Source organism: Phaenicophaeus curvirostris, chromosome 24 (assembly GCF_032191515.1).
Source record: "Phaenicophaeus curvirostris isolate KB17595 chromosome 24, BPBGC_Pcur_1.0, whole genome shotgun sequence".
Lineage (NCBI taxonomy): Eukaryota > Metazoa > Chordata > Aves > Cuculiformes > Cuculidae > Phaenicophaeus > Phaenicophaeus curvirostris.
Window position 1 is genome coordinate 1,083,745 of NC_091415.1, and position 27,585 is coordinate 1,111,329.

At 48.1% G+C, this 27,585-nt stretch overlaps 5 protein-coding genes across 13 annotated transcripts in view; 2 read left to right on the forward strand and 3 right to left on the reverse strand.

Moving 5' to 3' along the window:
• The window catches only part of WDR77 (WD repeat domain 77), a 199,523-nt gene extending 176,370 nt beyond the window's left edge, over positions 1-23,153 (forward strand). Inside the window, exons 2-11 of the mRNA XM_069876176.1 lie at positions 19,331-19,460; positions 19,547-19,732; positions 20,043-20,184; positions 20,274-20,323; positions 20,927-20,997; positions 21,395-21,449; positions 21,660-21,731; positions 21,834-21,942; positions 22,405-22,473; positions 22,760-23,153. Of these exons, the coding sequence (XP_069732277.1) occupies positions 19,337-19,460; positions 19,547-19,732; positions 20,043-20,184; positions 20,274-20,323; positions 20,927-20,997; positions 21,395-21,449; positions 21,660-21,731; positions 21,834-21,942; positions 22,405-22,473; positions 22,760-22,919 (1,038 nt within the window). The 5' untranslated portion in view covers positions 19,331-19,336 and the 3' untranslated portion in view covers positions 22,920-23,153. The remainder of the gene's footprint in view (positions 1-19,330; positions 19,461-19,546; positions 19,733-20,042; positions 20,185-20,273; positions 20,324-20,926; positions 20,998-21,394; positions 21,450-21,659; positions 21,732-21,833; positions 21,943-22,404; positions 22,474-22,759) is intronic.
• Positions 890-3,866, reverse strand: LOC138730711 (adenosine receptor A3-like). Of its 2 annotated transcripts, none has more exons than XM_069876172.1 (3): positions 3,826-3,866; positions 2,315-2,658; positions 890-1,535 (listed from the first exon to the last, which is right to left on the reverse strand). In XM_069876172.1, the coding sequence occupies exons 1-3, from the start codon at positions 3,829-3,831 to the stop codon at positions 983-985; spliced, it is 903 nt and encodes a 300-aa protein (XP_069732273.1). In that variant the 5' UTR covers positions 3,832-3,866; the 3' UTR covers positions 890-982. The 2 variants fall into 2 exon arrangements, with proteins under 2 accessions (XP_069732273.1, XP_069732272.1); XM_069876171.1 differs by having other exon boundaries at positions 890-1,712; positions 3,826-3,865.
• LOC138730726 (transmembrane protein C1orf162 homolog) lies at positions 1,253-15,283 on the reverse strand. Of its 8 annotated transcripts, none has more exons than XR_011339077.1 (6): positions 12,612-13,006; positions 11,674-11,762; positions 11,442-11,521; positions 10,717-10,881; positions 8,280-8,702; positions 1,277-1,356 (listed from the first exon to the last, which is right to left on the reverse strand). XR_011339077.1 is itself a non-coding variant. In XM_069876202.1 (6 exons), exons 2-6 carry the CDS (start codon positions 13,041-13,043, stop codon positions 10,822-10,824), a joined length of 375 nt encoding a protein of 124 aa, XP_069732303.1. In that variant the 5' UTR covers positions 13,044-13,075; positions 14,271-15,283; the 3' UTR covers positions 10,283-10,821. The 8 variants fall into 8 exon arrangements, 4 of the variants coding, with proteins under 4 accessions (XP_069732303.1, XP_069732304.1, XP_069732302.1 ...); XR_011339076.1 differs by lacking the exon at positions 1,277-1,356 and adding an exon at positions 4,134-4,146 and having other exon boundaries at positions 6,030-8,702; XM_069876202.1 differs by lacking the exons at positions 1,277-1,356; positions 8,280-8,702 and adding exons at positions 13,013-13,075; positions 14,271-15,283 and having other exon boundaries at positions 10,283-10,881; positions 12,612-12,726.
• On the forward strand, positions 4,576-6,510 carry LOC138730725 (adenosine receptor A3-like). The gene is made up of 2 exons (XM_069876199.1): positions 4,576-5,012; positions 5,903-6,510. The coding sequence occupies exons 1-2, from the start codon at positions 4,663-4,665 to the stop codon at positions 6,504-6,506; spliced, it is 954 nt and encodes a 317-aa protein (XP_069732300.1). The 5' UTR covers positions 4,576-4,662; the 3' UTR covers positions 6,507-6,510.
• ATP5PB (ATP synthase peripheral stalk-membrane subunit b) lies at positions 15,416-19,049 on the reverse strand. Its single transcript, XM_069876191.1, has 7 exons — positions 18,913-19,049; positions 18,778-18,820; positions 17,827-17,969; positions 17,181-17,344; positions 16,581-16,706; positions 16,123-16,302; positions 15,416-15,570 (listed from the first exon to the last, which is right to left on the reverse strand). The coding sequence occupies exons 1-7, from the start codon at positions 18,938-18,940 to the stop codon at positions 15,499-15,501; spliced, it is 756 nt and encodes a 251-aa protein (XP_069732292.1). The 5' UTR covers positions 18,941-19,049; the 3' UTR covers positions 15,416-15,498.
• Positions 23,154-27,585: the final 4,432 nt, after the last annotated feature.

Here is a 27,585-nt window from a genome sequence, read left to right on the forward strand (position 1 = left end):
GGACGGGCCCAAAGGGCTCCTTCCTTTGGGACTTTCATTTCTCCTTAGCAGCATGAAAGCGGGGATTAGTCTGTTGGGAAGGCAACAGCCCCTTGTGCAACCTGCTCTGATGGAAAGAGTGGATGAAGCATCTCCCACCTTGCCTACAGCCTGGGAATCAAGGGCTCTGTCCCGCACAGCCTGAGGACGGGGACAGACCCCCTCCTGCAGCTCAGCATCAGGTTTCCAGGCCCCCTGTTTTGCTTTCTTTCCAAAGCCCCTTTCCCCAGGCAGTGGCTGCTGCCCCACTGAGCCACATCAGAGCATTTTTGAACCATGAAGCACCTTCCCCCAGCAGCTGGCCCAGACCTGGGTCCTCCTCACCTGGTCGGCATTCAGTTCTGGAGTCCTCAGCATAGGAAGGACACGGAGCTGTTGGAGCGAGTCCATGAAGATGATCCGAGGGCTGGAGCACCTCTGCCATGAGGCCAGGCTGAGAGAGGTGGGGTTGTTCAGCCTGGAGAAGGCTCCAGGGAGACCTTGGAGCAGCTTTCAACACTGAAAGGGGCTCCAGGAAAGATGGGGAGGGGCTCTTGATCAGGGAGGGCAGGGAGAGGATGAGGGGAAATGGTTTTCAGCTGGAAGAGGGGAGATTGAGATGAGATTTTAGGGAGAAATGTTTTCCTGTGAGGATGGGGAGGCCCTGGCCCAGGTTGCCCAGAGCAGGGGTGGCTGCCCCATCCCTGGAGGGGTTCAAGGCCAGGTTGATGGGGCTTGGAGCCCCTGATCCAGTGGGAGCAAAACACACACAAGCACGAGCAGCACCACTCTCTCCCCTGCATGCAGCGGCCCCTCACCCAGCTGTCACTCTGTTCCTAACCCCACAAACCTTTTCCCTTGGAAGTGCAAAGGTTTTTCTTTATTTTGGGAGTTAGCCAGGAGCCTGGACTCATCAACACACTGCCTAGAGCTGAATTAGCTGAAGGCAGAAATATACACACAATTACTGCTCCAGAACACACAGTCTGAGAACTATCTTGGTGTTTGTGCCATTTTCACCCTGCTTGTGTTGCTGCCACGCTGTTTCGGTTGTCGTATCCAGCCCGGGCACAGCGCAGATGGTGCTCGCTTCCTGCTGCTCTGCTGTGTGCTTCACGCTAGAAATAGTCGCCTCCGACTTCTGGAGCAGGATGTAAGTCCTCAGAATGAAAGCGAACGTCTCTTTGAACTTCTGTATTCTGAAGGCGTAGACGGCAGGGTTCATGGCGGAGTTGGCGTGAGACAGCAGGATGCTCAGGTACATCAGCGGCCGCGGGATGATGCAGGAAGGGCAGAAGTATGAAATGCAGTTCAGGACGCCCAGAGGCAGCCAAGAGACTGCAAACAAGAAGAGGACGAGGGCCAGGTTCTTGGCCATTTTATATTCCTTTGCACAAATCGTTCCTCCCCCCAGAGGACTTGCTGAGCCCAGGCTCAGTTTTATCCAGATGATGTAGAAAATCTCAGCGTAGAGAGCACACATGATGAGCAAGGGAAGGAGAATCCAGGTGAAGAAGCTGAAATACACCACGTAATCCATTCTCATCACAGCCGAATAGTGACACTCGATGTAGCCAGAGCTGCCCGTGTGCTGGTTCCACCCCAGCATGGGGATCAGCCCCACCAGCACAGACACAAGCCAGCAGAGTCCCAGCATCCCACAAATCCTTTTCTTTGTGACGGCTGCCCTGTACCTGGGTGGGCAGGGAGCACCAGTCATGTTAGATACGATTCATCAGAAAAAAAAAGAACTACAAAATTCAGGAACTTGGGCTTTTAAGGGCTTGTTTGTGGTTGACTTGATATGTGTTAAGCACAGTTCTGTGTAGCTGGTCCTTGGCAGCTTCTGATATTTAAAATGCATTTTGAAGCTATAGGGGAACCTCCAAATGGGCACCAATTCCTTTTAAATGAGAACGCACAGAGGCAGGGGTTCTCTTTTCTTGGAAACACCAGTTCATTTTGACTGGGATCAGCAGAGCAGTAAGATTTATCCCAAGGGAAAACCTAAAGACTTATCCAGACTAAAAATCTTACCCAGTCTTCAGCACGTACACAGTTATGAGCAACCCTTCCCTGAATCTCCATAGCTTTTCAGGCACTGCTAGATTTCCAGCAGAGCCCAGGCTGCTGGTTCTCCAGTTCCCTGCACTTTGGGAACCTTCGGGTGAGTTTCTGTCAGAGAACCAACAATGCCCAGGAAACCCTTTAATGTTCCAAATAAGGGATAAGGAAAATGAAAGGGAGAGGAGGAATGGGGAAAAGATGATGAGATGGGAGCTTGGCCAAGACTCACCTGAACGGCAGCTTCACTCGCAGGTACCTGTCAACCGCGATGGCCAAGAGAGACAGGATGGAGGCATGAGAGAAGATCATCATCAGGCAACACATGAAGAGGCAGGAGTAGAAGTGGATGATGACTCCCAGGCTCACCAAGACAGCCAGCGGTGCGACGAGGATCCCCATGGCAATGTCCATGAACGCCAGCGAAATGATGTAAAGGAAGGTTGTCTTCTGCAGAGCCGGGTTCAGCTTCACTGCCCAGACAACCAAGGCATTGCCCACCACCGCGAACATCCCAATGACACATTCCATCGTGATATAGATGACATCCAGGCTGCCTATAGACATTTTGGACATCTGAGGCTGTTTATATCCAAAATTGAGAAAGGCTGCACTGAATTGTCGTCTTCTCCTCCTGCAGCCAGGTCAGGAGCAAACTCCTCCCTGAGCTGCCTTAAATTAGGTCCCTCACTCACAATCTTGCTCACCGTCTGATCTGCATACGCAACTTTCCAAAGATGAGCAGAGCAAATCATCCATGGAAATGTATTTATCAGAGCTTCTACAACTAACCCCGCAGCACCTTTATGTCTGTCTCCTCGAGGCTGCAACGCATTGATGTACGTTTGTGTGAAAGAGTCATCGTTACGCAGCAGCAGCATCACACTGTGAACAAACCACAGGAGCTGCCTGGTGGTTGTGGTAATTTTGCTATGTATTTTAGCCCCAAAGCTATGATCCCCTGTCCAGTGGCGTGCTCTGCACTGCCTAACAGGGTGAACGAGCCAAAGCAGAGGTCAGCGCTTCTTTACAGCCTGCTCAGTGTGTACTGGTGTAGCAGCAGTGAAAACAGGGCTAAGGAGCCACAGGAGAAGATGACAGAAAAAGGAAGCTGAGGCCAAGAGCTGCACAACGAGCGCAGGAAGCGGGCAGGGCTCTTACCCAAGTGTGGCCACCAGGCAGGAGGACACGGCCATTCCCCACATCTGCTCACAGCACCAGCTGCCTGCTTCTTACCAGGTACTTCCCAGAAAAGAGCCTCATTCGGCTGGCAAAGCCTAGAGCACATCCCCGCTGTGGCCGTGCACGTGCCCCTCCTGGGATTTAGCTCCTGCACCCCCAGATATCCCATGACAGGTCTGAGTAGGAGACCAGCACAGCTAAGTTCAGCTGCAGACCAGGACCATCTATAGAAACCTCAACATTTCCCATCAGTGATTCCACTAAAACACCTGCTAGTCGGAGAGCAAGACGTGCTTCCATCGATTTCAAGGAAGCGAAATTTTGATAGTAGAGAATAAAGAAGTCTTATTTCTGGCTCTGTCTCATCTCTGGGCTGATTTCACTTCTCCATCCTCAGTTTTGCCAGAAAGTTGGGTGGAAGAGGCGAAGGACTCAGCATTCATGAAACCAAATGCCACCCAAGCTGGCTTCAGGCTTGGTTACCCTGATACAGCACCATCTGCCTAATTGTTTGCTTGCTATTTGCTCATTTCTATTTATCCAGGTTACCCTGGGACTCACTTGCATCTCTTCTCTGCTTCCTCTGACCTGGGAGCAGCTCCCCCACCGCAGACCCACGTGGAGCAACACGGCCCCCAGCAAGCAGATCAGCTTCCACACCCTCTCCTCCCTGTTTCTCACCACATCCCACACCTTTCCTTGGTTTCTCGGTCTTCTACAAACAAAGCATAGGAAAGAGTGACTTGGTTGCCCATCATACCGATTTGTAATGGAAATAAGGGCTCTCTCCGAAAACACTACCTGAATTATGACAGTGTTCTTGTCAGACAGAGAGAATCAAGTGAAGAACGTTTTTCAGCCACCGCAGGGTGAAATAGTATCCTGTGAATTAAATCAAGTATTGGAATTTAACAGAACACCCTCCCGATGCCCCCCGAACAGCCTCATCTCCGATAGCGTCTGCAGAGCGATTATCTCAATTGATAACTGGCAGCCTTGCACAGTCAACTCTGGTTACAGTCCTCCCACTTCTAAAACTGTCGCTTAGAAGAGGAAGCAGTTCATACATTTGTACATTGCTGGTAAGCAACCCCGTGGAGTATTTTCCATTTTTCTTCCTTTGAAATAGACTTCCAAAGTACTTCCCTGTGACCAGGCTGGTGCAAGGATGCTGTGAGCTTCAGGAGGTGTGTCCGGAGTGGGGAGCGTTTCCTGGACACCGAGGTATTTGCAGCTCTGTAGAAAGGCAACGGCTGATTTGCTGCCTGAGTGCTGAGGACACGCGATACTGGAAGAGGTTCTACACTGGAACGACTGAGCATCAGGCACCCAGGTCATCGACGCCCATGCTCCCTTCTGCAGATCCAGCCGGGGTGGGAGCATCTCCAGCAGCTCACCATGCCGAACGACAGCCTGGTGCTCAGCAGCCTGGACAGGGTTTACATCGGAACCGAGTGCTTGGTTGCTTTGTTTGCCACTTTGGGTAACATCCTGGTCATCTGGGTGGTGAAGCTGAACTCGACCTTTCAGAACACGACTCTGTACTTCATCGTTTCCCTGGCACTGGCTGACATCGCAGTGGGGCTCCTCGTCATGCCCCTGGCCATCGTGGTGAGTCTGGGCATCAGCGTCCACTTCTACACGTGCCTGTTTATGTGCTGCCTGATGGTGATTTTCACCAACGCCTCCATCCTCTCTCTCCTGGCCATCGCGATCGACAGGTACCTGCGAGTGAAGCTGCCAACCAGGTGAGCGCTGGACCAGCCCGGCCCCTGCCTCACGGGCACCACCTCCTCTCTTCTCCTTAACCTGGCCCTTCTCTAACAATTATTTACTTTAAATGCGTGGAGAAAATAACTGTGCCCGAAATCCCACCCAAGGGGAGTCATTTAGAGCAGGAACCACCCTCTGCGGTGATTAACGCAGCGTGGGCAGCCCCTGGCCGATAGCTCAGTGATCAGAATTCAGCCACAGGATGAGCCTGTGACCAAACAGTTTTGTTCTTCGGATGTTTTGATAATTAATCGCGTGCAGGATGCTGAGAGTACTATAGAATTCTTTGGGGTTTGAAGCTACTCATAAATACAATTCCTTTTGCTGAAAACCCCAAATCAGTAACACACTTCATAGTGAACTTAAGGAGTCATTAACCTTTTATATTTGAATGGAGAAGCAGACAAGCTGGGAATGCAAAGTGTAACCTCAAGCATGAAAGAAGTTGTACTTTTTATGGGGAAAGGACCTGTAAAATTGAAAAGTAAAGAGCACTTTGGACCTGCAAGTGGCATAATCCAAACATAAAGAGTAACATACGCCCAAGGAAGCTGAGGAATAAGAGAGGACTGCTCAGAGTAGGAGACCAATCTCTGGGAAAGAGGAACACTAAGATCATAACGAAACAAGAAACAAAATAGCTGAGAACATCCAGTTATAAAGAGGGGGAGTTAAGGGTAGGTCCTCTTATGGATGCTGCAAAGTAACGGTTACAAATGAAGAGTTAGGGTTTGTCTCAAAAGAAGATTTGGAAGCTTATGCCACATTTTGTGACAACGAACCTGTTGCATTTGAACATGTGAAACCCTCCTTAATTATTTTAAACACTTGTGCTTAACATGACCTGGGTTTTCTTCCCCAACAGATATAAAATAATCACTACAGAGAGGAGAGTCTGGTGGGCGCTGGGTTTGTGCTGGTCCGTGTCCCTGCTGGCAGGATTAGTCCCCATGTTTGGGTGGAACAAGGCAGAACCAAGAAACTCCGAGTACCTCAAGTGTCGCTTCACCTCTGTGATGAAGATGGATTACATGGTCTATTTTGGCTTCTTCACGTGGACCCTGGTCCCGCTGCTCATCATGTGCGCTCTGTACATTGAAATCTTCTACATTATCCGGACAAAGCTACGTCAGGGTGCAACCAGCGTGAGAGGGGCAGGAGGTTTTTATGGACAGGAGTTCAAGACAGCCAAATCTCTAGCACTTGTTCTCTTCCTGTTTGCTGTATCCTGGTTGCCTCTGTGCATTATAAACTGCGTTTCTTACTTTTACCCTAAATCTCAGATCCCCCCGTATTTGATGTACCTGGGAATTGTGTTATCCCATGCTAATTCTGCCATGAACCCCATTGTCTATGCTTTCAAGATAAAGAAGTTCAAAACCACGTACCTTTTCATTTTAAGGACCTATATCCTGTGCAAAAAAACAGACCCGGTTCTTACAGAGCAAACAACAGACCAGCAGTCGTAAATAAAGGACAAACGATGAGCTGACAATACACACCAGGTCACTGATAAACCACTTTGTTAAAAAAAACATGGGAAAAATGTGTGTTGTTTCATCTGCTCCCACTCTTGCACAAACTGTTTCATGACAAGGGCAAGATTTTCTTACTCAATGTGATGCACATTTGACATTAATCTCAAAAGGATCATTTGTGATCTCCTGCATCATCAGACCCCAGAGAACTCTGCTCACTGTATGCAGCCCAGCTTTTCCAGGCCAGCATCTTCTTTTAACAGGATCTTCCAGTTATTCTTGGTCAGCTTGAGCGTTACTTGGTCAACCAGTGACCCAAAGCACCATTAACGAGGCAGATGTTTTGCTCCTTGTTCCCCAGCTCAGATCCATGGAGAGCTGGTAAAGACAGTGCCTGGTTATTCCTAGATTTAACTCAAGACTGAGAGCGTGCTGGGAAGGGATGACTGTCAAAAAATGAACTAACAGCATATTTAAGCTCTTTCCTCCTTCCCCAGGAATCAAACTGACCGTCTCTAAACCATCAAGGATGCATTTTTCTAGTTTTTTACTGGAACGCATCCATGCTGGGGCTTCTTCCTGCACAGCATATTCCCAAGCTTAACTCCTCCTACAATCACAAATTGTTTTCCTGATACCCGATTCAAGCGTGATTGGTTGCAAGTCTCCTCTGTAAACCCAAAGAACAACTGTTTGTTTTGTGGCAACGTGTTACAGACAGAAAGACGACTCGAAAGGTGTTTGTAAATATGTCTAGATGTGTCTTCATATTAACTCATTGCAAAATACAGAAGAGGTACTTAAGCCAAATTTTGTCCAGTGGTGTTTTTTTCCATAAGGATTGGCTGCATCCACTGAAAGAGAGGACAAACGTGTTCTTTGTTGCTGGTAAGACAGCAATTCACAAGCCAGCCGTGTCCTCACTGACCATTCTTACACCCTTCAGCTTCTCTGTTGACTTAGGAAACAAATTTGAGCCTGATCCTACAGTGTGGTCACTTTTAAATGAATAATAATAAATATTAATTTTATATTAATTCAGCCAGCTCTTTTCCCATGACAATCAAAAAAAAAAAAGCAGCCTGGATGAAATTTTCACTCTGTTTTGGTTGGTGTCCTAACCCAGATGGCACAGAAACTGCAGGATTACACCACAGCTTGGATTTGGGGAACATGGGTCAAGCTGAAATAGATCATTAAGGGCCAGGCTCTTTTTTTTTCCCCCTCCATCTTTAAATAATAACAGCAGTCTAGAAAACGCAGAAAAGAGAATGCATCGTTCTGTTATTTAACTCAGAAAGAGTTGGCATCTCCTCCTTCAGCTGAGATGAGACAACTCAATTTATTATCTGATGTAACCCTCACCAGAGGCCAAAGCTCTGCCCTGTTACACAGCTCAACTCTATTAATAAACAGCAAAGGAAGTCACTGCACGAGAACATCGGAATTTTGCTGCACGATCTCTCATTATCGGTTGATGGAGCTGATTGCTTTCAGAGAAAAACAGGTCCCCCCTCAAGAGCACAAAATCGCTCACTAGAATGATGCGCAACCTTTGCCGATGTATTTCTGATAAAGTGAGAAAAGGAGGAGCGATTCCGCACCAAATTGCTAGCAGGCTGCCTGATAAACTCCAAGAGAACAAGGTACAGGGACGCAGAGAAGGGGAAAAGAGAGGATGGGGGCAGGGGAAGCTGCAAAGGAGGATCTGGGCAAGGTGACCAACCCTGCTCAGCCCCAAGGGAACCCCAGGCAGCAGCTCACCTTGGAGTGACGCAGCTGGGCGCTCGCTGTGGCTGGATCCAGCATCTCTCTGTAAGGAAACCCGTGGAGCTGCTCTCCGTGAGGCACCCAGACGAGATGCTCCGCTGTGGGGAGGTCTATCAGCTGGTTCTGCCTGCGGAACAGCTGCCTGGAAAGGGGTCACGCAGGTCTGCGACCCCGACTCTCACTTCCAGCAGTTACTTTGGAAACTGTTGTGGCTTCAGCCGCCCCAGGCAGAGATCAAACAGGCTGAGTAATGCTTAAAGTAGGTGTGAAGATGGATGAAGGCACACGTCAGCAGTTCACGTGTGTGCAAATATCACTGAGGGGCAGCGAAGGACTGAGGTCTTCACAAGAGCTGACTCGGAGAAACACAGCCTGACAGTCACATCAGCACCATCGCTGGGGCTCTAACCATCCATCCTTTTAACAATGCAAACAGGTGATCAGTTCCAAAAGGCAGGGAATATCACAGTCCCTGCATCCTTCAAAGCGCCGCTGAACCCACGAGCCATTTCCACCCACCATCCCATGGCTGGACAACCGGTACTGGGCTTTCCCATATCCGCTCCTCGCAAACTCCTGAGGTAGAAGCCTGTCTTTAGGGAGACCAATACACAAACACCTCTAGCAGAAAGCTGCTGAAAGAGTGAAAATGGGAGAGCCAGAACATGAAACAGAGAACCCACAGCCTCTCCTCTCTTCTGATCAGCAGCACGGTTGTCCCAAGCTCCTCTAGCTGTCCATAAAACAAAGAGGCAGCTGGTGGCTGCTGTCAAGAGCTCTTGGCGTGGGAAAGGGAGAGGCAGAGGGATGCTCTGGGATGGTTCTGGAATGTGTTTGCAGCCACCAAAGGGAGGTTCTCTGTCACCCTCCATCTCTGAGGGCTGAATTCATACAGAATTGCTGCATAGAGTACGTGAAATGAGCGTGCTAAGTCTCAGTACAATTCACAGTGAAGAAAATTCTACATAAAACCCCAACATCCTGGCTGGTCTCAGGGTGGAAGGAAAAAGCCTATGGTGAGTCACATTTTCTTGCACTTCTAGCACAGGATCTAACAGTATCTGATATAGAAGGGAGCATTCTTGCTGGTACAGTGAAGAAGCCCTTGTGCAAGCCAGGTAAACGTTTAGACTTCCTTATTCCTCAGCTGTTATTCCCTGCTGTTAGGCAGAGTAACGCTGTTATTCATCAAAAAAAAACAAAAAACAAACCACTAAAATAAGAACAAAACCCAAACCAAACAAAAAAATTGCACCAACCACAATCATGCCTCATGAACCACCCAGGAGCTGCACAATTTGGGGAGTAATATAGTATTTTCTGTATTATTTAGCACTTCAAGAAATTGCTATGACTGAGATGAGAGCAGATAACAGAAAAACACAGACTAAAATTCTTACTCCTGACCCTGTGGAATAGCCACCAAGCTGGATTTTGGAACATAAGGTGTTTGTGCACCTGCTTTCCAGTGAGATCCTGGGCAGGTGTGAACACAGAAAGCCCAACAGAGCTGGAGCCGCTGCTCTCCGAGCTGCTGCTGGGCACACACCAGAGCCCAGTCCAGCAGCCCATTTGCAGCTTCATGCTGCCATCAGGTGTCTTCAGCTGCAGTGCACAGGCTGCAGGCACTGAGGAGTTCCTCCTGCCCAAGAGGTGCCTCTAGAGAGGCATTTATGGTAGCAGGCATGCAAACATCTGTGTTTTCAGAACAAAGAAATACCTGCAAGAGTCCGACACTCCCTGTGGAGCAGAAACAAGGAGGCTTCTGAAGCCTAGAGGGCTGGGGCAGCAGGAATATTCGCTCCAATCCAGCCTTGCAGGAGAAACGCTGAACAAGAGATGGGGAACGCTACTTATCCAGACAACTAACCTCCATCTGCAGGCACAGGGACATGCAGAGAGGCTTCTCTGCAGCTGCTGAGTCACTAGTGGTGCCTTATTCCCCACTTTATAAGGAGGGGGTGATTTTTATTTAGAACATTATGGTAATAACACACAAATGAGCATTTCCAGAAAGACTGTCACACTGCGATTGTGCATTTCTTTTATGTGACCCAATCAGGAAGCAGTCATTTGCATACAAATATTTCACGATCATAACTTCAATAAGCAGAACATAACTAACCAGAGCACTTGGCAATCATAAAAATAAAACAAAACCCAAGAAAAATGGTATCATCAGTGGCTGAGAAGGGAAACAGGTAGAGACATGAATAAATGCAGAGGAACGTTGCCATTTTTCAATTCTCTTTGGTAGTTGAAGGCAACAGCAAACACACACACACACAGAGGAACTTTAAAAGTGCTTTGCAAGGACTCACGGAGGTTTCTCTAGATGAGGAAATACAGTCGAAAAAGCAATTTGTCCACAAGTTTGGAACAGGAGATATTATTTTCCCATAGTAACCAAAAACGCGCTGGTGGTACATACGGCAGTGCTGGGGTTTCTCAGAGCAGCGTGGGCCTCGAGGAGATGTCCTGCTCCACCTGATGTGCAGGAAATGCAAGCGTCTTCATTTCAGTAGAAGGTTTTTCATCACACAGCCATCAGCGCCGGGCTCTTCCTGAACACCACAGAGGTGTAGGCAACCTCACTCTGGGGATGCGAAAGAAGCCACAAACATTAAAGAGCGCACAAGCATTGCATCTCAGCATTATTTTCCTGCTTTTGATTTGTCCCCACAAGCAGTCACGGTCTGTCCCTGTGTACAGGAGACCCAGTGACTGCTGTGCTGTGTTAGTCTAGCTCAGAAACACAGGCTGACTCTGCATTCAGGGCTTCCAAAGAATCGATACCATGAATGAAAACCACTGAAATGCTTGCCCTTTAAAAAGATTTTCTACTAACCTGCCTAATTAGTGGTGGTGTTTAACCCCAGAACCCTTAAAATACGTGGGGAACATGGCTCTATGATAACAGACAAGGAATACAGTTCCTTCTACTGCTCAGGGATCTCATCGCATCTCCCTGCACTACAACAAACACAGGCTGAAGCCTTTGATGCACAACAGAATGCCCTCTTCCTTAATCAAAAGGATTCAGTTAATACTCAAGTTTGAAGAGTAAACCTCTTCTTCCCCAATGAGTATTTACCATTCCATAATGAATTTGAAGCCTCTGTAGAAGGTATTAGCAATCAGAGTTGTGACCTGTACCTGGGTGTTGTTAGCAGATTCCTCGGTCACCATCTGGGAGGGATCTTGTTCCTGTGAACTTCGGTGGGATCTCTTGCACTCTGGGAAGGAGAGGGATGCTGGTCTCAGCTGTCTGCATCCAGGTTGGAGACAGCAGTGCAAGAGCAGCACCAAACCACGGTGAGGGAGCGGCACGGAGCGTGCACGGTCCAGATCGTTGTGCTGCCAGTGCTCCCTCTGGGGTGCCACTTACTTTTTCTGAAGAGGCAGACGATTGCAAAAACCAGAACAGCCAGCAGGACGCCAGAGAGAAAGACTAGTGATACGTAGAGTATTTCGTGGCTGTTGATGCACATAAAATAGCATCAGAAACCCCAGTTTGAACAGAGGTGCTGAAGGTATTTCTCAAACTTGACAGGCTTTATGAAATGCAATCATAGAATCATAGACTGCTTTGGGTTGGAAGGGACCTTAAAGTCCATCTGGTCCCACCCCTGCCATGGGCAGGGACACCTCCCAGTGCCTCAGGGGCTCCAAGCCCCATCCAACCTGGCCTTGAACCCCTCCAGGGATGGGGCAAACTGGGCCTCCCAACCCTCCGCATGGCAAATTTCTCCTAACATCTAATGTAAATCATCTCCCTTTCAATTTAAAGCCACCCCCCCTCATCCTATCCCTCCAGACCCTTGTAAAAAATCCCTCTCCAGGTCTCCTGGAGCCCCTTCCAGTACTGGAAGCTGCTCTAAGGTCTCCCCAGAGCCTTCTCTTCTCCCGGCTGAACAACCCCAACTCCCTCACAGCAGAGGGGCTCCAGCCCTAGGATCATCTCTGTGGCCTCTTTGGGACCCATTCCAAAGTTCTATGTCCTTCTTACATTGGGGATTCCAGAACTGAACACAGGACTCCAGGTGGGGTCTCATGAGAGCAGAGTAGAGGGGCAGAATCCCTTCCCTTGCCCCGCTGGCCATGCTTAATGCACCATTTATCCCAAGCCCCGTGACATTAAAAAGGTTCCGATCTGCATTAAGCATCACTATGAATTAAATACCCAGTGCTCACACTGCAAGATTCTGAACAACCTTCTAAAACCCCCAAGACATAAAATACATTAGAGCCAACGCCTCCCTTACAGGAGGAGCCTGCAGCCTCAGGGAGTTCTGTGTTTGAAGGAAATAAAGTTGGAGCATTTACTTATCAATCCAGCATTTAACTTCTGAAGCTTTAAAATCAGCCGTGGTCACAGTGGTATATACAGTGGTGTGTACAGTAACGGTAGTTGGAATGGGCTCGGGTGTTGTCACTAGGACTGAATAGAAAGAAAAATACCAAAATGTGGGTTTGAGATGTGTTAATTTCTCAGGTATCATCACAAGCAACAAGAATATAGGGACATGAGTCTATTCGAGTATTATTGAGTTTAACAAGTCCATGTCAAAGGGCTGAAAGCAGAGGCACCAGACAGAATGATTTGTTTAGATTGTTATTGTCCTGAAGTTCTTCTCCAAAAGTGGAGCTGCCCCCACAGCAGGTAGGACAATTCCAACTTAATCAAGAATATGGCAGTTAAAAGATGTCCTTAAGAAAGAGAATACCTGCTTTTTGATTTGAAGTTCCACCTCCCATTCTCTTCAAATACTCATGAACATTGAGAGAAGCTAAAAGGAGGGGAGAGGGAGAAAAGGAGTTACAGTCACACACACAGGCGTGCTAGAGCACAGCAAACCTATCACCCTCCCTAACTCGGAGCGTTTCCCTGTTTCAGAGTTCTTAAAACTGCCTGGCGCAAAGCTGCAGCAGCAACCCTGGCAATCACTCAGCACAAATCCTACTTCCCAGTGCCCTGTTCTTGTGCACAGACACACATCTACTACACTTTGGTGACCATGCTGCTTCCTCTCAGAAGGCAGAAGATATTTAATAACTAAGAAAGCACCTATAGTTGTTTTTGCAGCAGGTGGAACTGAGCGAGCTTTATCAACACCATCACCATCAGAAGAAGCGCTGACAAAATATCCATTTAAATTTTTCTTTCTGAAGTTACACTGACTTTTTCCACCAAAGCAAGAATGATGACTTTTCAAACTTGAGGGTGGAATCTTAACAGGGAAACACCAGTCTACTCGGAACATTCCTACCCTGGTATTTCCTGCTACATGGTTTGCAAACTGCACGTTGTGAATGACAAGGCAGTATTGCTGACAAAATGAAAGCAAATATCCTGCTCTCTGTCATCTTTTATCACAGAATCATTTCAGTTGGAAAAGACCTTCAAGATCCAGCCATCGATCCAGCCCTGCTAACTTCACCACCAGATCATGTCCCCAAGTACAACGTCTACTCATCTTTTAAACACCTCAAGGGCCAGGGATTCAACCACCTCGCTGGGCAGCCACTCCCAGTGCTTGACAATCCTTCCAGAAAAAAAAAAACTCCTCCTCATATCCAACCTAAATCTCCCCTGGCACATCTTGAGGCCATCTCCCCTTGTCCTGTCACTGGCTATCAGATAGAAGAGACCCACATCCACTTCACTACAACCTCCTTTCAGGTTGTTGTAGGAAGCAATGAGGTCTCCCCTCAGTCTCCTTTTCTCCAGGCTGAACAACCCCAGCTCCCTCCGGCTCTCCTCACAAGGCTTGTGCTCCAAACCCCCAGCTTTGTTGCCCTTCTCTGGGCACTCCAGCATCTCAAAGTGAGGAGCCCAAAACCGAACACAGTATTTGAGGCATTCTCCTGCACACATTCCACAAGAGTCGGTTAACACCTCCCAGTTCCCTGCACCAAGCCTCTTAAGCGCATTGTGCTGGCATCAATAAAGTCATGAAAAGAAGCGGTACTGCCCCACCTTACCTCACACACCATGCAACCGCTGCCCACCAGCCTGCAGAACGCTCTCAAAGCGCTGGCAGCAGTTCCTGGCAGCACGGTTTAACTGCTTCCTTTGTGTAAAGAATCTCTGTCAAACTAGTTACAGCCCCAGTGTCATTCAAACATGAGGTTGCAGAAATGTGGAAGTTGAGCAACTTCACTTTTTTTTTTTCATTTTAAAAAAGGAAATTATGTAGAACACCTGCATTCTCAGGAACTGTTAACCTAAAAAAAAGTAAGTCAGCCTCAGTTCAAGCTGCCTTATCATTAAAAAGCATCCTTTTTCCTTCCTCAGCCATTACACTGGAAATTGTAGAAAAGGCTGTTATTTTGCTAACTCTACTAAAAGTCAGTACACTCCAGCCTGCTTCTTACACACGACATAAATCACTTCGGAGGCAGAGACTACACCCAGGGAAGTGCTTTAGCTCAGCTTGGACATTTGAGATCCAGTTTCCTTTGGAGGAGGTGAGGGGGGAGGGAAAAAAAAAAGGTCTCCTACAAAAAGAAAAGGAAAGGGCTTACACTGTGCATTACTGTAACATACACAGAACTGGTTTCCTTATTTTACAGTTGTGCTTGGTTTTGTGTAAGTCCAGAAAACCCCCTCCCCCTGCAGCAAACTCATCCATTTCACCATTCTAAAATGAATACTGGCGAGTTCAGTTGATGCCAAGTTTTCTCATAGCTCAGTACATTTCCTGCCAGCTACATCCTCTTTTCCACAGCACAAGGCGGCACTGTCATAATTATATGAAGCTTTGTTATGAAAGGGGGCTTTTTCAGTTCACGTTTAGAACATGGACATTCAAAGTGCCTCCAAGGGGAATGGGAACGCTAGCATTCTATTTGCAAACGTGTTTACCATCACAGCACATCTCTACAGGTTGTTATCACAGAGAATTCTAAACCAAACACTGTTGACTGCATTCGCACCAGAGTTTTTCACTGGGAAGTTCTGTTCTTTGTCTCTGAAAGCATTCATAACCAAAGAGAATGCCACACACTGTGGCTGCAAGCAACTCCCCACTATATACTAAAGGTAGCAATTTATGTGACCAATTCAGTTACTTCAAACATGGAAGGGAAAACACTGCTGGTACTTCTAGAGAAAGACAGCCAACTGGTTGGTTTGTCTGTGTTTAATGACACTTTAGAACCATACAGTTCCCAACAGTAAGGAGACACATGTCAGTGGAATCAGACGTGGTTACACTGCTGCCTGTGCACTCTTCGATAACGCCTTCAAGTCCAAAATGCACTTTGCAATGCTCTCCTTCTGCTGCAAAAGAGAGAACAGCCTTCAGTGGAAAGACTATCAAAGGTGCTTAAATAAGCAAAATATGCACCCCAATGCATTTCAGATCCCCCTTTTTAGGCCCATAAAATGGGTTACAGTAAAAGGGATATGATTACATCTCACAGAGTCAGCAATTCAAATCCAAACAACAACCTCTGTTGAAGCATTTGCATGCATTGCTGGGAACATGTTTTCTTTATGGTTCTCAGCCTCCTTCACCAAAAGAAAGGGCACCACCTGCAGATCTGAAACTGCCAGGGTCTCACAAAAAGCACTTCACAAGTGAACTCCCTGACCTGTTAGCTCAACATCTTATCACATGCTTAGCTCTATGCTGCTACCACAAACCCCACACGTGATTCTCTCAAATCACGAGCATCTGGTACCCAGTAACCAGGCTCATCAGCAGGAATGCACTGCAGCCATGTTTGTAAGTCACACAAATATGAGCAATCTTCTGGTTTAACTCCAAACACCTGGGCAGCAGAGATTTGTACAGAATTACATGTAAAGCAGATTAAAACCCCGAAATACCTGTTGAGGTGTGATGCTCTGGACAACATTTTTCTCAACCCACTGAATCATGTGATCCTGTTCCTTTTGGCGCTTCAAGTTCTGCATTGCCACCTGATAGTCCAGCCTTTTCTTCACTTCATTGTACACCATCAGCAATCTTTCTCTGTAGTTCGCTTCCAGCAGCATTGCAACATTGTTCTAGACAGAGAAGATGAAATCAAAGCATTGATGTTTTATCATCAGCAGGAGATGCTTTATAGCAAAAGTCACTGTATCCAGTAGTAGAGCGGAACACACAAAGGGTAAAGGGTCTCACAGGAACATTTAGGTTGAAAAAACACCTTTAAGATCATCACATCCAATGGTAAAATTACATTTTCAAGGCATTAATTGTTGACAGACCCGTAGTTTAACAGGACCCATGTTATGCAGCACAGGCTGCTGTGGGAGCTGACAGCAGAGCTGGAATTACCTACCCGCTTGGCATCAAAGAGGTAACTGCGGCCCTCAACCCGCCACTGCTCCTTCTTCTCCTCCTCAATTGCAGATTCCAGATTCTTAATAGCCTCATTCTTCACAGCTGCCACTTTAGCAATTTTCTCCTGAAAGGAGAAGCAAAAAATATGTTTCAGAATTTAAGATGCAAGGAAAACAACAATTAACTTGTGAAATTCTGCATTCAGATTTGATAAACGTCTGCAGAAGCTGGATTGTGCCAGGGCTGAGGTTGAGTGGCAATACAGAAGAATTAGGGTTCATCATCAATTGTACTTTAAAAAAAATCCTTCATGCTGCTACAAGATGCTTTGGTTTTGAAGACTTATGTTAACAATCACCGAGTGGTTTGGGTTGGAAGGGACCTCAAACCATCCAGTTCCACCCCTGCCATGGGCAGGGACACCTCCCACTGGATCAGGGCACACAAAACTACATCTAGAACGCACCTGATTTAAGCAACATTTTTAAGACATCAGCATCAGGTTGTTATGACTGCCTGGACACAGCACTCTAACTATTAACGCAGATAACTTAGAAAAGTTATTAACAACTACCAAGTTAGATCAGGGTTTCGTTACCTCGTTAAGTTTGTCAGCAAAAGCTGCTACATCACCCCCATATTTTTTTACACCATAAATGAGGACTGACAAAATGCAGGCAGCCGCAACCGTCTCATGGTTAACCACGTAGATCTCCTTTGAGAGGAAGTAAAGCAGGAGTCCAGTTCCCAACATGTAAGGGCCTAAAGAAAAAACAAAGCAGCATTATTTGTACAAAGACGTACTCAAAAGCCAAACACCTACGAGGAATAGCTTATGGCTTTCAAGATGAGGAATTGCTCTCTTTTACCATGAGAGGAAACAGGAATCCAGTCCTACCTAGGAGAAGGGTGCCAGGAGGCCGCTCAGCAGAGGGAGCAACTTCTGCCTTGCATGGCACCTCCTGCTTCTGCTCATTCAGAGCAAAAAATCTCTGTTTAGAGGTTCTGAGTGTCAGCAGGCAACTAAATCTTCCTGCAAGACCAAGCTCATGATACTATTTTAGCCTTTATTTAAAGCACAGGTGCTTGGCTTTGTCGAGAGCCAAGAAGTGCTGAACTGGCTCATTTTTCACAATCTCTTTCTGCATACACAGTACATAAATAAACCTTAATATTTCACCTTGTCTGCAGCCAGAATAAGCACAAATAAATACATATTTGAGAGAAAAACTCCACATATTAACCTGTAACTCCTGTTTTAGGATACAGAAACTGGAAAAACTCCTCCGGGATCAAACCATGCCGTACTTCTCCTCCTTTCTCAGGCAGAGGTGGCAAAGGAGCCAAACACTGCTGGGTTGTATGCAGTGGTCTTGAGTGCAATATGCTACAAATAATGAGAAAGTTTACATTAAGCTTTTTTTTTTTTCACTATCCTCACCCTCAGACGAGGCTCAAATGCGTTCCTAATTAAACAGTGAGCCCAGAAAGCCAACTGCATCCCAGGCTGCATCCAATGCAGTGAGAGCAGCAAGGTGAGGAAGGGCATTCTGTCCCTCTGCTCTGCTCTTGTAAGACCCCACCTAGAATCCTGGGTCACATTCGGAAATCCCAAACATAAGAAGGAAGTGAAATTCTTAGAACGAGTCCACAAAGATGATTTGAGGGCTGGAGCATCTCTGCTATGAGGACAGGCTGACAGAGTTGTGGTTGTTCAGCCTGGAGAAAAAAAGACTCTGGGAAGACCTTAGAGCAACTTCCAGTACTGAAAGGGGCTCCAGGAAAACTGGGGAGAGGCTTTTTCCAAGGGCATGGAGCGATAGGACAAAGGGGAATGGGTTAAAATTGGAAGGTGGAAGACTTAAATTAGACATTAGGAAGTTCTTCATGCTGAGGGTGGGGAGGCCCTGGCCCAGCTGGCCCTAAAGGTGTTCAGGGCCTTTCATACCCCTTGCTCTCCATCCCCTTCCACAGCTCCACTGCTCTTCTCCGGGCGCCCTCCAGCTCCTCAATGTCTTTTTTGTACCAAGAAGCCCAAAACAGAACCCAGGATTTGAGCTGCGGCCTCACCAGCGCCGAGTGCAGCCCCCCAGCCCTGCTGCCCACAGCTCCCGCCACAGGCCGGGTCGCCGGTGCGGAGAAGCCCTCAACAGGCGTGGCAGCTGCGGCCCAGGGCTCTGCCGGGGGATACTCACCTCACGGCGACCGGAGACGGCAGAGACCTGAGCGCGGCCGGGGCTGCGGGGAGAAGAGGGCAGAGAGCTCGTCAGGACACAGCTCAGCCGCGAGAACCCCCCACCCCAGCGAGGCGGCGCTCCCCCCCGGCTCACCGGCGCGGAGGACGAGGCGGGAGAGCATGGCGAGAGGGACAGAGGCCGGGCGGGACACACCGGCCAGCGGCTCTGACCCCCTTCGTCCCGGTGACCGCCGGCCTCCTCCGCACCAAGATGGCGGCGCGAAAGTATCGCGAGAGAGACAGATCTCGCGAGATTTATGCGGCGGGCGGGATATCTCGCGAGATTTACGCGGGAGGGCGGGCGTTCGCGCGAGACGTCACGGGAGCTCTCGCGAGAGTTGAGAAGGGGCGGGAGTTCTCGCGGAAGTCTCGCGAGATTTACGCGAGACGCGGGCGCGCTCTCCCGTAGAGGCGGAATCCCGCCCTCCGGAGATCTCGCGAGAGCCGCCGAGTTCTCGCGAGAGCGGCGCGCGGGCGGAAGCACGTGGGGCGCGGCGGGTCCCGTTCCCGCCGCCGCCATGGAGGAGCCGCCGGCCGAGCAGCCCCCGGCCGAGCAGGCCTCAGCCGGCCCCGAGTGGAACATCCCTCCCAACGCTCCCGCCTGCATGGAGCGGTTCCTAGAGGGCGCTCACTACCGCGCAGGTAACGGAGAGCGGCCCCGGGCAGCCCGGTGCCCCGGGGCGCTGCGCTGGGCGCTGACCAGGCCGCTGCTCTCGCCTCTCCCGCAGACGGGACGCTGCTGCTGGGCGCCTCGGGGCTGACCGGGCGCTGCTGGGCCGGTTCCCTCTGGGTGTTCGCCGATCCCCGCCGCGCCCCCAGCGAGGGCTTCTGCACCGCCGGCGTCCAGACCGAGGCGGGCGTCGCCGACCTGCGCTGGGTGGCGGACAAGGGCATCCTGGTGGCCTCCGACTCCGGTAAGCGACAAGCATCCCCCTAAAGCGAAGGAGGAACCTCTCCCCGAGAAGCGAAGCGGCTGCCTGCCCGCCTCCTAGAGCGCTGTGCGTGCCTCTGTCCCCCCGTCACAGTCTAAAAGCACAGCAGGTGCCCCCATTCCTCCACCCCAAAAAGCAAGGCACGTTGCCTCCTCCCCAACCCTTAAAAGCAAAGCACATTTCTCCACCACCCCCAAAAGTAAAGCGCAAGCCTTTCCCGACCCCTGAAAACAAAGCGTGTTCCTTCCCCCGACCCCAAAAAGCAAAGAGGATCCCTCCTGCCTCCCCCCAGGTGCCGTGGAGCTGTGGGAGCTGGAGGAGAATGAAACCCTCATCGTCAATAAGTTCTGTAAATACGAGCACGATGACATTGTGATGACGGTTGCTGTCCTGGCTGGCAACACCCAAGCTGTCAGCGGCAGCAGGGACTTCTGGTGAGTGTCCCCAGCCCAGCTGCACGCTTTGGGGCTGGAATCGGTGCTGGAACCGATGATGAGTGCTAACTGCTGGCTCTTGTCCTCAGTGTGAAGGTCTGGGACCTCCCACAGCAAACGGTGCTGCGCTCCTACAGAGGTGAGTGCCATGCTGGTCCCATTGCTGTGGCTCCTCCCAATCCCTTGCTGGCTGCTGAGCTGCCTCCTGGGGCATCGCTGGTTGCCAGACAGTGAAGTTTCCGGCACGCCTTATTTCTTTGACTGTTGATCATTTCTCCCTGCAAAATGAATGCTATCGGGTTGAATTTGCCTTGCATCTCTCAGCTTATTTTAGAGTAGCTCGTGTCCTGAACTCTTCCTTCCACCTGCACGTAATTGTTTTGAACAACAGGTCAATAGAGGTGATGCCGATCCCTAGAGACGTGGCATTGTGATCTGTAGCCAGAGTAGAGGCCACACTTTGTTTGATCCTCTTCCTCCCAGCCCCCTTGTAACCAATCTTTGGTCTGGAGAGGCTTCTTCATGTTTTGCACATCACAGGGACTTGGCCTCGGTGACTCTGGTTGGATTTGGCACCTCTTCAGTTTGTTAGAAAGCAGTTGGTTATTGCTGAGTAGTAGTTATCGTGTATCTGGGCATAAATTGTTCCTCACTGTGTTGCCGTGCCTTCAGAGGTCCTTGGGAATGCGTGGGAAAGTCTGACACAACCTTTGAGGCTCTTATCCTTTTGTGCTTTTGATAGCTCACTCTGGTTCAGTGTCATGCGTGGCTTCCTGTCCTGGTAAGGACACCGTGTTCCTGTCCTGTGGCGAGGTAAAGCCTACTCCCTGTCTAAATCTACCCCATACAAATGAGATATAACTTCAGTTATATCACAGTTAAACCACTTACTGAGAAACCACCCACTGTGTTACAAGCTGTATTGCTGTGTTTTTTAAATGTTCCAGTCTGATAGTTACCAGTCTGCTTAGGAAGCTGATTTGTAAAGGTTTGTATTAAAACGTGGGATGGGAGCTCCTAGGTCTGTGCTGGGAATGACTGGAGGAGCCAGCTCGCAGTTAACAGCCGCCTAGTGTTGATGCAAAGGAAGAGGTGGTGGGGGTTTGCATGTGGGTCAGTAGCCCTTGTGCTGTGAATCTGTGTTTGTGCCTCCCTCCTGCCACAAAGAAATTGTCATATACTTTTTTTCTCATTCCTGTTGGATTTATAGGACAGCAGAACGTTACTCTGGGACACCAGATGCCCCAAGCCAGCCACTCGGATCGGTATGTTTCAGCACGCAGTCCCAGCTTGTGTGTGAGATTAGAAGAAACACATTATGCTTGACTGTCTAATTTCAGACCTAGCACTCTGACCATAAAAAAGCGCATTAAAACCTAAGGAAGGCTGATGCTGTTACAGAGTGCAATAAGCTTTTAAGTATTTTGTCTCAGCACTGACTCTTTTTCCACTCATCCCAATTTATTTGCTGGCAGTTTGCAGTGCCTGTAATCACCTCCCTACCTCAGTCACGTGGCATCCACAGAAAAGCGACGTCTTTGCTCTGGGTAAGGAGTGATCTTGTTATTTGACCTTCACCAGGCAAACCAAGGTCTTTCTTTTCCCGTGACAGTTCAGTAATGACCTCGTTCTCCCTCCCTCTCTTGAAGGCGATGAGAATGGAACAGTTGCACTAGTTGACACAAGGAATCCTGATTCTGCCCTCAGCTCCAGTGTGCACGTCCGGAGAATCACAGGGTTTGCGTTTTCTGCACACAGGTACGGTGTGATCCCACGGCTTAGAACATGCAATATGTACGCTTCAAAACCTAAAGTGTAAAACCTCCGAGAGTGCTGGTTTGGTTGCTAGTGGTTTCCTAATCACGAAGATCCATAGTGAAGAATAAACCAAACAACGTTTCACTTCTGACAAGTGCATGAGTGTGAACGAGAACACTTTTGCAATATGCAGAATTGTTGACTCATTCACCGTGGGGATTTTTCCAGTTGTTGTCACCTCGGCTGGAAGAATCCTGGGTCACTTTCAGCACAGATAGAATATTCTTGTGGGGCGTGCTGGCAGCCTACCAAACGATGAAGAAAATGGGTTATCTTAAGATTGGTGTTAGCGAATTCCTTGTACCTGGGTCAGGCTTACTGAGAAACTTGCTTTTCACAAATTCATCCTTAAGCTTCTTTGTGTGTGATTATCTTAACCATGGTCTCATCTGTGTCCTCCAGTTCGCCCTTACTGGCTTCCATCAGTGAAGACTGTTCCGTAGCTGTTCTTGACGCAAACCTCTCAGAGGTGTAAGTACTGCACAAAGTGTATTCACTGCTGTAGCTGTTTGTCTTGCTGACTTAAGTTAATTGTTTATATGTATGCCAAGCAAAAGATGAAAATATTCCTTAAATAGGGGAACATCATCCTAATTGTAGTGAGATGGGGTGGGAGACTTAGCAGGGCTCGATCGGTGGTTGGACTTGATGATCTTAAAGGTCTTTTCAAACCAAAACCATCCTATAATTCTTATCGCACAAGCTCCTAAACTTGGGGACGTTACTTTATGGGTAATGGATTGTTCTTGTTTTCCAGGTTCAGAGACCGTTCCCATCGAGACTTTGTGAAAGGTTTATCGTGGTCGCCTTCAGATGACGACCTCCTCACTACAGCCGGATGGGATCATCAGGTTTTACATCACACTGTCCCCGTAACAACTGGTGAAGCTTCTGGAGTCAACTGTGTAAAAGAATAGTTTTATAAAGGCATTTGTCCAGATTCCTTCCTGGCATTCCTTTGATTCTGGTGGAGTCGAAGGTATGCGTGAACTGGAGCAGGTATGGTCTGTTGTCTGCCTGGAAGCTTGTGATCAAGAAGGTTCCTATAGTAACTTTGAACTAGGCCTAAGTTAGTTACAAACCAAGCTTTACCCTCTCCTCAGAAGTTGGCGTCACCTCTGATGAGACTCCAGTATTTTACTGAGTAAAAAGTATGACTTGAGGCACAGAGGAGACTTGGAGAGAGAGGGAATTAGGTACAATTAAAAAAAAATATATACCCAAAAGACTCAGTTCCTCCCCCAGTTTTCCATCCATGGAGTTAATGGAAACATTTTTGAGGCGGTTGAACACAAAACCTCTTATTAGTTGGATGCACGAGCCTCCCCCTTGAGCAAAGTTCTTTGCTAATAAATCAGTTCTTCCAACTGAGTGGGAAGGCAGCTTAGAATTTAAGGACTAGAAGGGTTCTGCTGTTGGCCTCGATGCAGCACATGGTGTAAAGGGTCACTGCTATCGTGGATCCTGTGGTGAGCGCCCTTGGTGCACTTCTCCCTTAATGGGTGTGGGAATAGCTGTGCCTGGAGCCTGGCGTGCTGTGTGAGGATGCTGGCAGTAGCCCTGGGATAAAACACCTTCACGATCGTGGGGACAAATGCTGAAATACTGGGCCCCGTGATGCTCAGCAGCTGAGCAGCTCGAAGGGGCTGTCACTGCAGCGTGTGGAAAGCCAAGGGACGTCAGCAGCTGCCGTGCTGTTTGACACTGTGTTTCATCTTGGTTCTGAAGACAACGTACTCCAACAACGTTTGTGAATAAACGTTTCTGTAAGGGAAAAACTGGACTAAGGACTTCAGTTTTCATTTGCTTGCTCCTGTCGACAGACTTTGCTTGGTGGGAAATGAGACCCTTTATGTGATGAGTGACTGTGCTGGAGACAGAGGGGACCAAGCACTTCTTTAATCTCCAAAACAGACTCCACATAACCCTTGGAGGTGTTTTTTGTAACCTACCACGCTTTTCAGACTAAACTGTTTCCCTGGAACGTATTTAACTGACAATAATCCCTGCTCTGCATGCATGGCCACTGCTCTAGTTAGGCTTGATCCAGCCTTCTATTTCCCAGACGGAATAAAGCCAGTCCTAACTCATGAAAAAAAAAATACTATTGAAATGAATGCTACTCCTGGTACTTTACATGATAGCAACGCTAAAATGTGCGCCGCTTCCAGAGGGCTTATCCCTGCATAAACAGGTGTTAGTTGATCCAGAGTCCTCAATTAACATTAGGCAGAGTTAGCTTTCCCAGGCTGTTATATTCTTCTTTAACCTTGTTTGCTGCTTTTTCAATTCCCTTGGCATACAGGTGTTCGCAGGGCAAACTCTGGTCTAGCCCAGTGCATGGTGAGGAGAGGGGAAATGATTATAAAAACTGAGAAGTTCCCTCAAAAGTGCCCCTCAAACAACCACAAACCTTACCTGTTGGGGACCTCCGGCACAGTGAGAGCTGAAACAGGTCTCGTGCTGTTTGTGATAAAGGTTATCTTGGTGAAAGTGGAAGATGGGTTTAAGTAAGTCATACTTTCCATTTGGAACTGGGTTTGAGTCTCACCAGGCCCCCTCAGCAGTGGTGAAGAGCCAGCTGAGATCGTTCACACCATTAAAGTGATTATTTCAGTCCCTGAAATTAAAGCCACTATTAAATAAATGTGCACCGCCTTACTGTTCGGTGCTGGGGTGCGATGAATCCTCAGTGCCTTGCCAGTGTAAGTCCTGCTTGGTTTCCTTTCCAAAGCTTGGGAGCAGGGTTTCCATTGTGCACAGCTAAAAGGAAACACTTCAAATGGCAAATATTAAACTATGTAGAGTTCCACATGTTGCTTCCCTGTGAGTAAAGTACGACAGTGCATGGCAAAACCAGAATGGTAGAGGTTATATAGACAACAGGTTGTTATTGATAGATTAATCCTGTTTTTACAGGATCCATTACTCTCTTCCCTCACGGGGAATCTGGTTCTGCAGCCAGAGACAGATAAGAGAGAGAAGAATGCAAATATAACCTTGAGGGGCAGAGAGAAACAGCCACTGTGAAGCCAAGGCTGCCTTTTGCGTTGTGCTTGCATTGCTCACACTGCGTTTTCAATTTTAAGTACAATGTTCTTGTTAGGACTTGCAAATAACTAAGGAAAAGAACTATTTATAGAAGCTGTACAGGCTCCTCTAACCAGCTGGGCGTGAGGGGTGTTTCTGGAGCGGTGGGGCCACCCGTTCATTCCCTGATCCGGCTTCCAAAAAATGAAATGGCCACAGGGTTTGTATCAACAAGTATCAAGCAGGAATTGGACCAAGTTGAATCACGGACTGCTGCCAAAGCTGGTTTGAGTGGTTTCCCCAGACATTTAATTGTGCCAAGACCTCAGTCTCGCAGCAGACGGACACTTAAGCAATACTGAATAAAGTCAGACCGTGAAATAAAACAATGCGTCCAGACATACTTAATGCAAGAAGGTTGGTGTTCAGCAGCACTCAAATAAGAGACTGTTCACCACTTCACAAGTTAAGCTCTTGGTAACACTACATCAGCAGGTGCTTTGGGGGAAAAGGCAGCTGCAGGGGATCATTTAAGTCATATCATACCAGAGTGAGTGAACTGTGATAGAGAGATGCAGTGAGAATGATTCCATTGTCAAGCCTCAAGATCACTTTCAGCACCGAGACTGGGCTACGAGGGTAACCTGTTTCACTCTCCCTTCTTTGTCGATGTATTTATATGGTGAAACAGAGCTGAGATAGAGCAGAAAGGAATTCAGTACAGCTTCTCTGTGCTGTTCTGACAAGGTTACCTGACAAAGGAAGAGGGAGCTCTCCCCGTCCTGCAGCCAGGACTCGCTCTTCCTTACAGATTTAACCTTGTGCTTTGGCTGCCAGCAGCTCAGGCAGCGGTTTCTTTGTAAGGCAAACAGCTCCAAATGTCCCAGCACCAACATCTGCTTGTCACCGAAATACTAGAACCGCAATCACAAGGAGCCGGGAGAGCCCAGAGTGTTTAAAGAATAGAAGAGTTCCACTGCCAGTCCTCCCAACCAGTTTTACCGCTGTTGGCACAGCCCTGCCTGGTTTAGTTGCAGCTTGGGCTGCTACGCGCTGCTCGAACGAGTGTTCTGCTAGTGGATAATGGCTATTCCATAAAACTGATGGACGTTATGATTAAATATTAGATTATTTAGACATACACGTCTGCTAGGAACACGGCCCTCCGCACTCTAACACCCTGGGACAACTAACGTGGATTGCGTGTTGGGGTGAAATAGTAGATGTGAAATTCAAAGCAAGTGCCAGCGTTGGAGTTTCACGTTCCTAAGAAAAAAAACACAATGTTGGGGATGCACTCAAATTTAGGAGAATCGGAGGGGGAAGCTTGCACACACACCCATTTCAGGGCAAAGTCAGTCCTGGAGGCTGAAGTCTCCCAACAAGCCTTTAAATTTAAATCTGCTTTTGGGAGTTGGCAGTTATTACTTTGGGAGGGAAAAAAAAAAAAGTTATGGGGAGAATAACCAAGCAGGTTGCAACATTCTCCCCGAGAGGCTGGTTTGTTTTGTTTCAAGTGAAACTGGTGAAACTTCATCCAGTGTTAAAACACAGCCCTGAAGCCACTCAAACAGCATCACGGCTTCGCTTCTACAGGTAAGAATCCTCAGATGCTCCTTGCATGGAGCAATGTCCTCGTTTTAAGGGAGGGGGCTATTCTACAGCCACTGCAATACCCAGACAGCTACTCTATAGCCTCCTTTCTCCATAAACCAACACCCAGATATTCAAAACAGGATATTTCAGTCCTGGCTGCAGTAAACACACCTAGAAACCTTCCATCACTGCAACTCACTGGCATAAAGACACCGTTTGAATTCGCTATCAGACCAACAAGGATATTTGTGTTCTTGTTTTATTCACAACACGGTAAAGTTCAGAACATTGGAAGCTGCCGCAAGGTCTGAAACAGCTGTTAAATTATCAGGGAAAGCTGGAAATAGCAAAAAATAGAGCATCAAAGACATGACAACTGAATTCCACCATGAAGGAAAATCTATCAGAGTTCTGCATTGACCTGTAGAGCAGAATGATGACACGTGCACCTATGCACACCGGATAAACCAGAGCAGGACTGACAATATTGTACGGTATCGAGAACAGAAAGTGCTTTCCATAGAAGTAGACTAATGTCTCAAAGTGCTTTTAGTTTGCCAGTGATTAGAAAACATTCTCTAGAAGTTTTTACAGCTATCTTACAGCGATTGGCAGCACGGAGGAAGATGATCTATTTCTAATTCCAGGAAGCTGGCTATTCAGATCTTTGGTCAGCAGTCGTGAGGCTGTACTGCTCACTCAGGAGTACAAAACACCCTCCTCAAGGCTCTCCTATCTCCCACCCCACCCCACAGCTCCAAGCAGGACGTAGAGCTGGGCTGGCACATGCACCCAGCACCCAGAGAGGTGTTTAGGGAGGTATTTCTCACCCCAGGAGCGTCCAATACCTTAGCACCACACCGGAATTTACCTCCTCGGTCCCCCACATGAGGCAAATCAAAGCAAATCTCAGTACAGCAGTTTATAAGGACTCTGCGGCCTGGCTTTTAAAGGGGT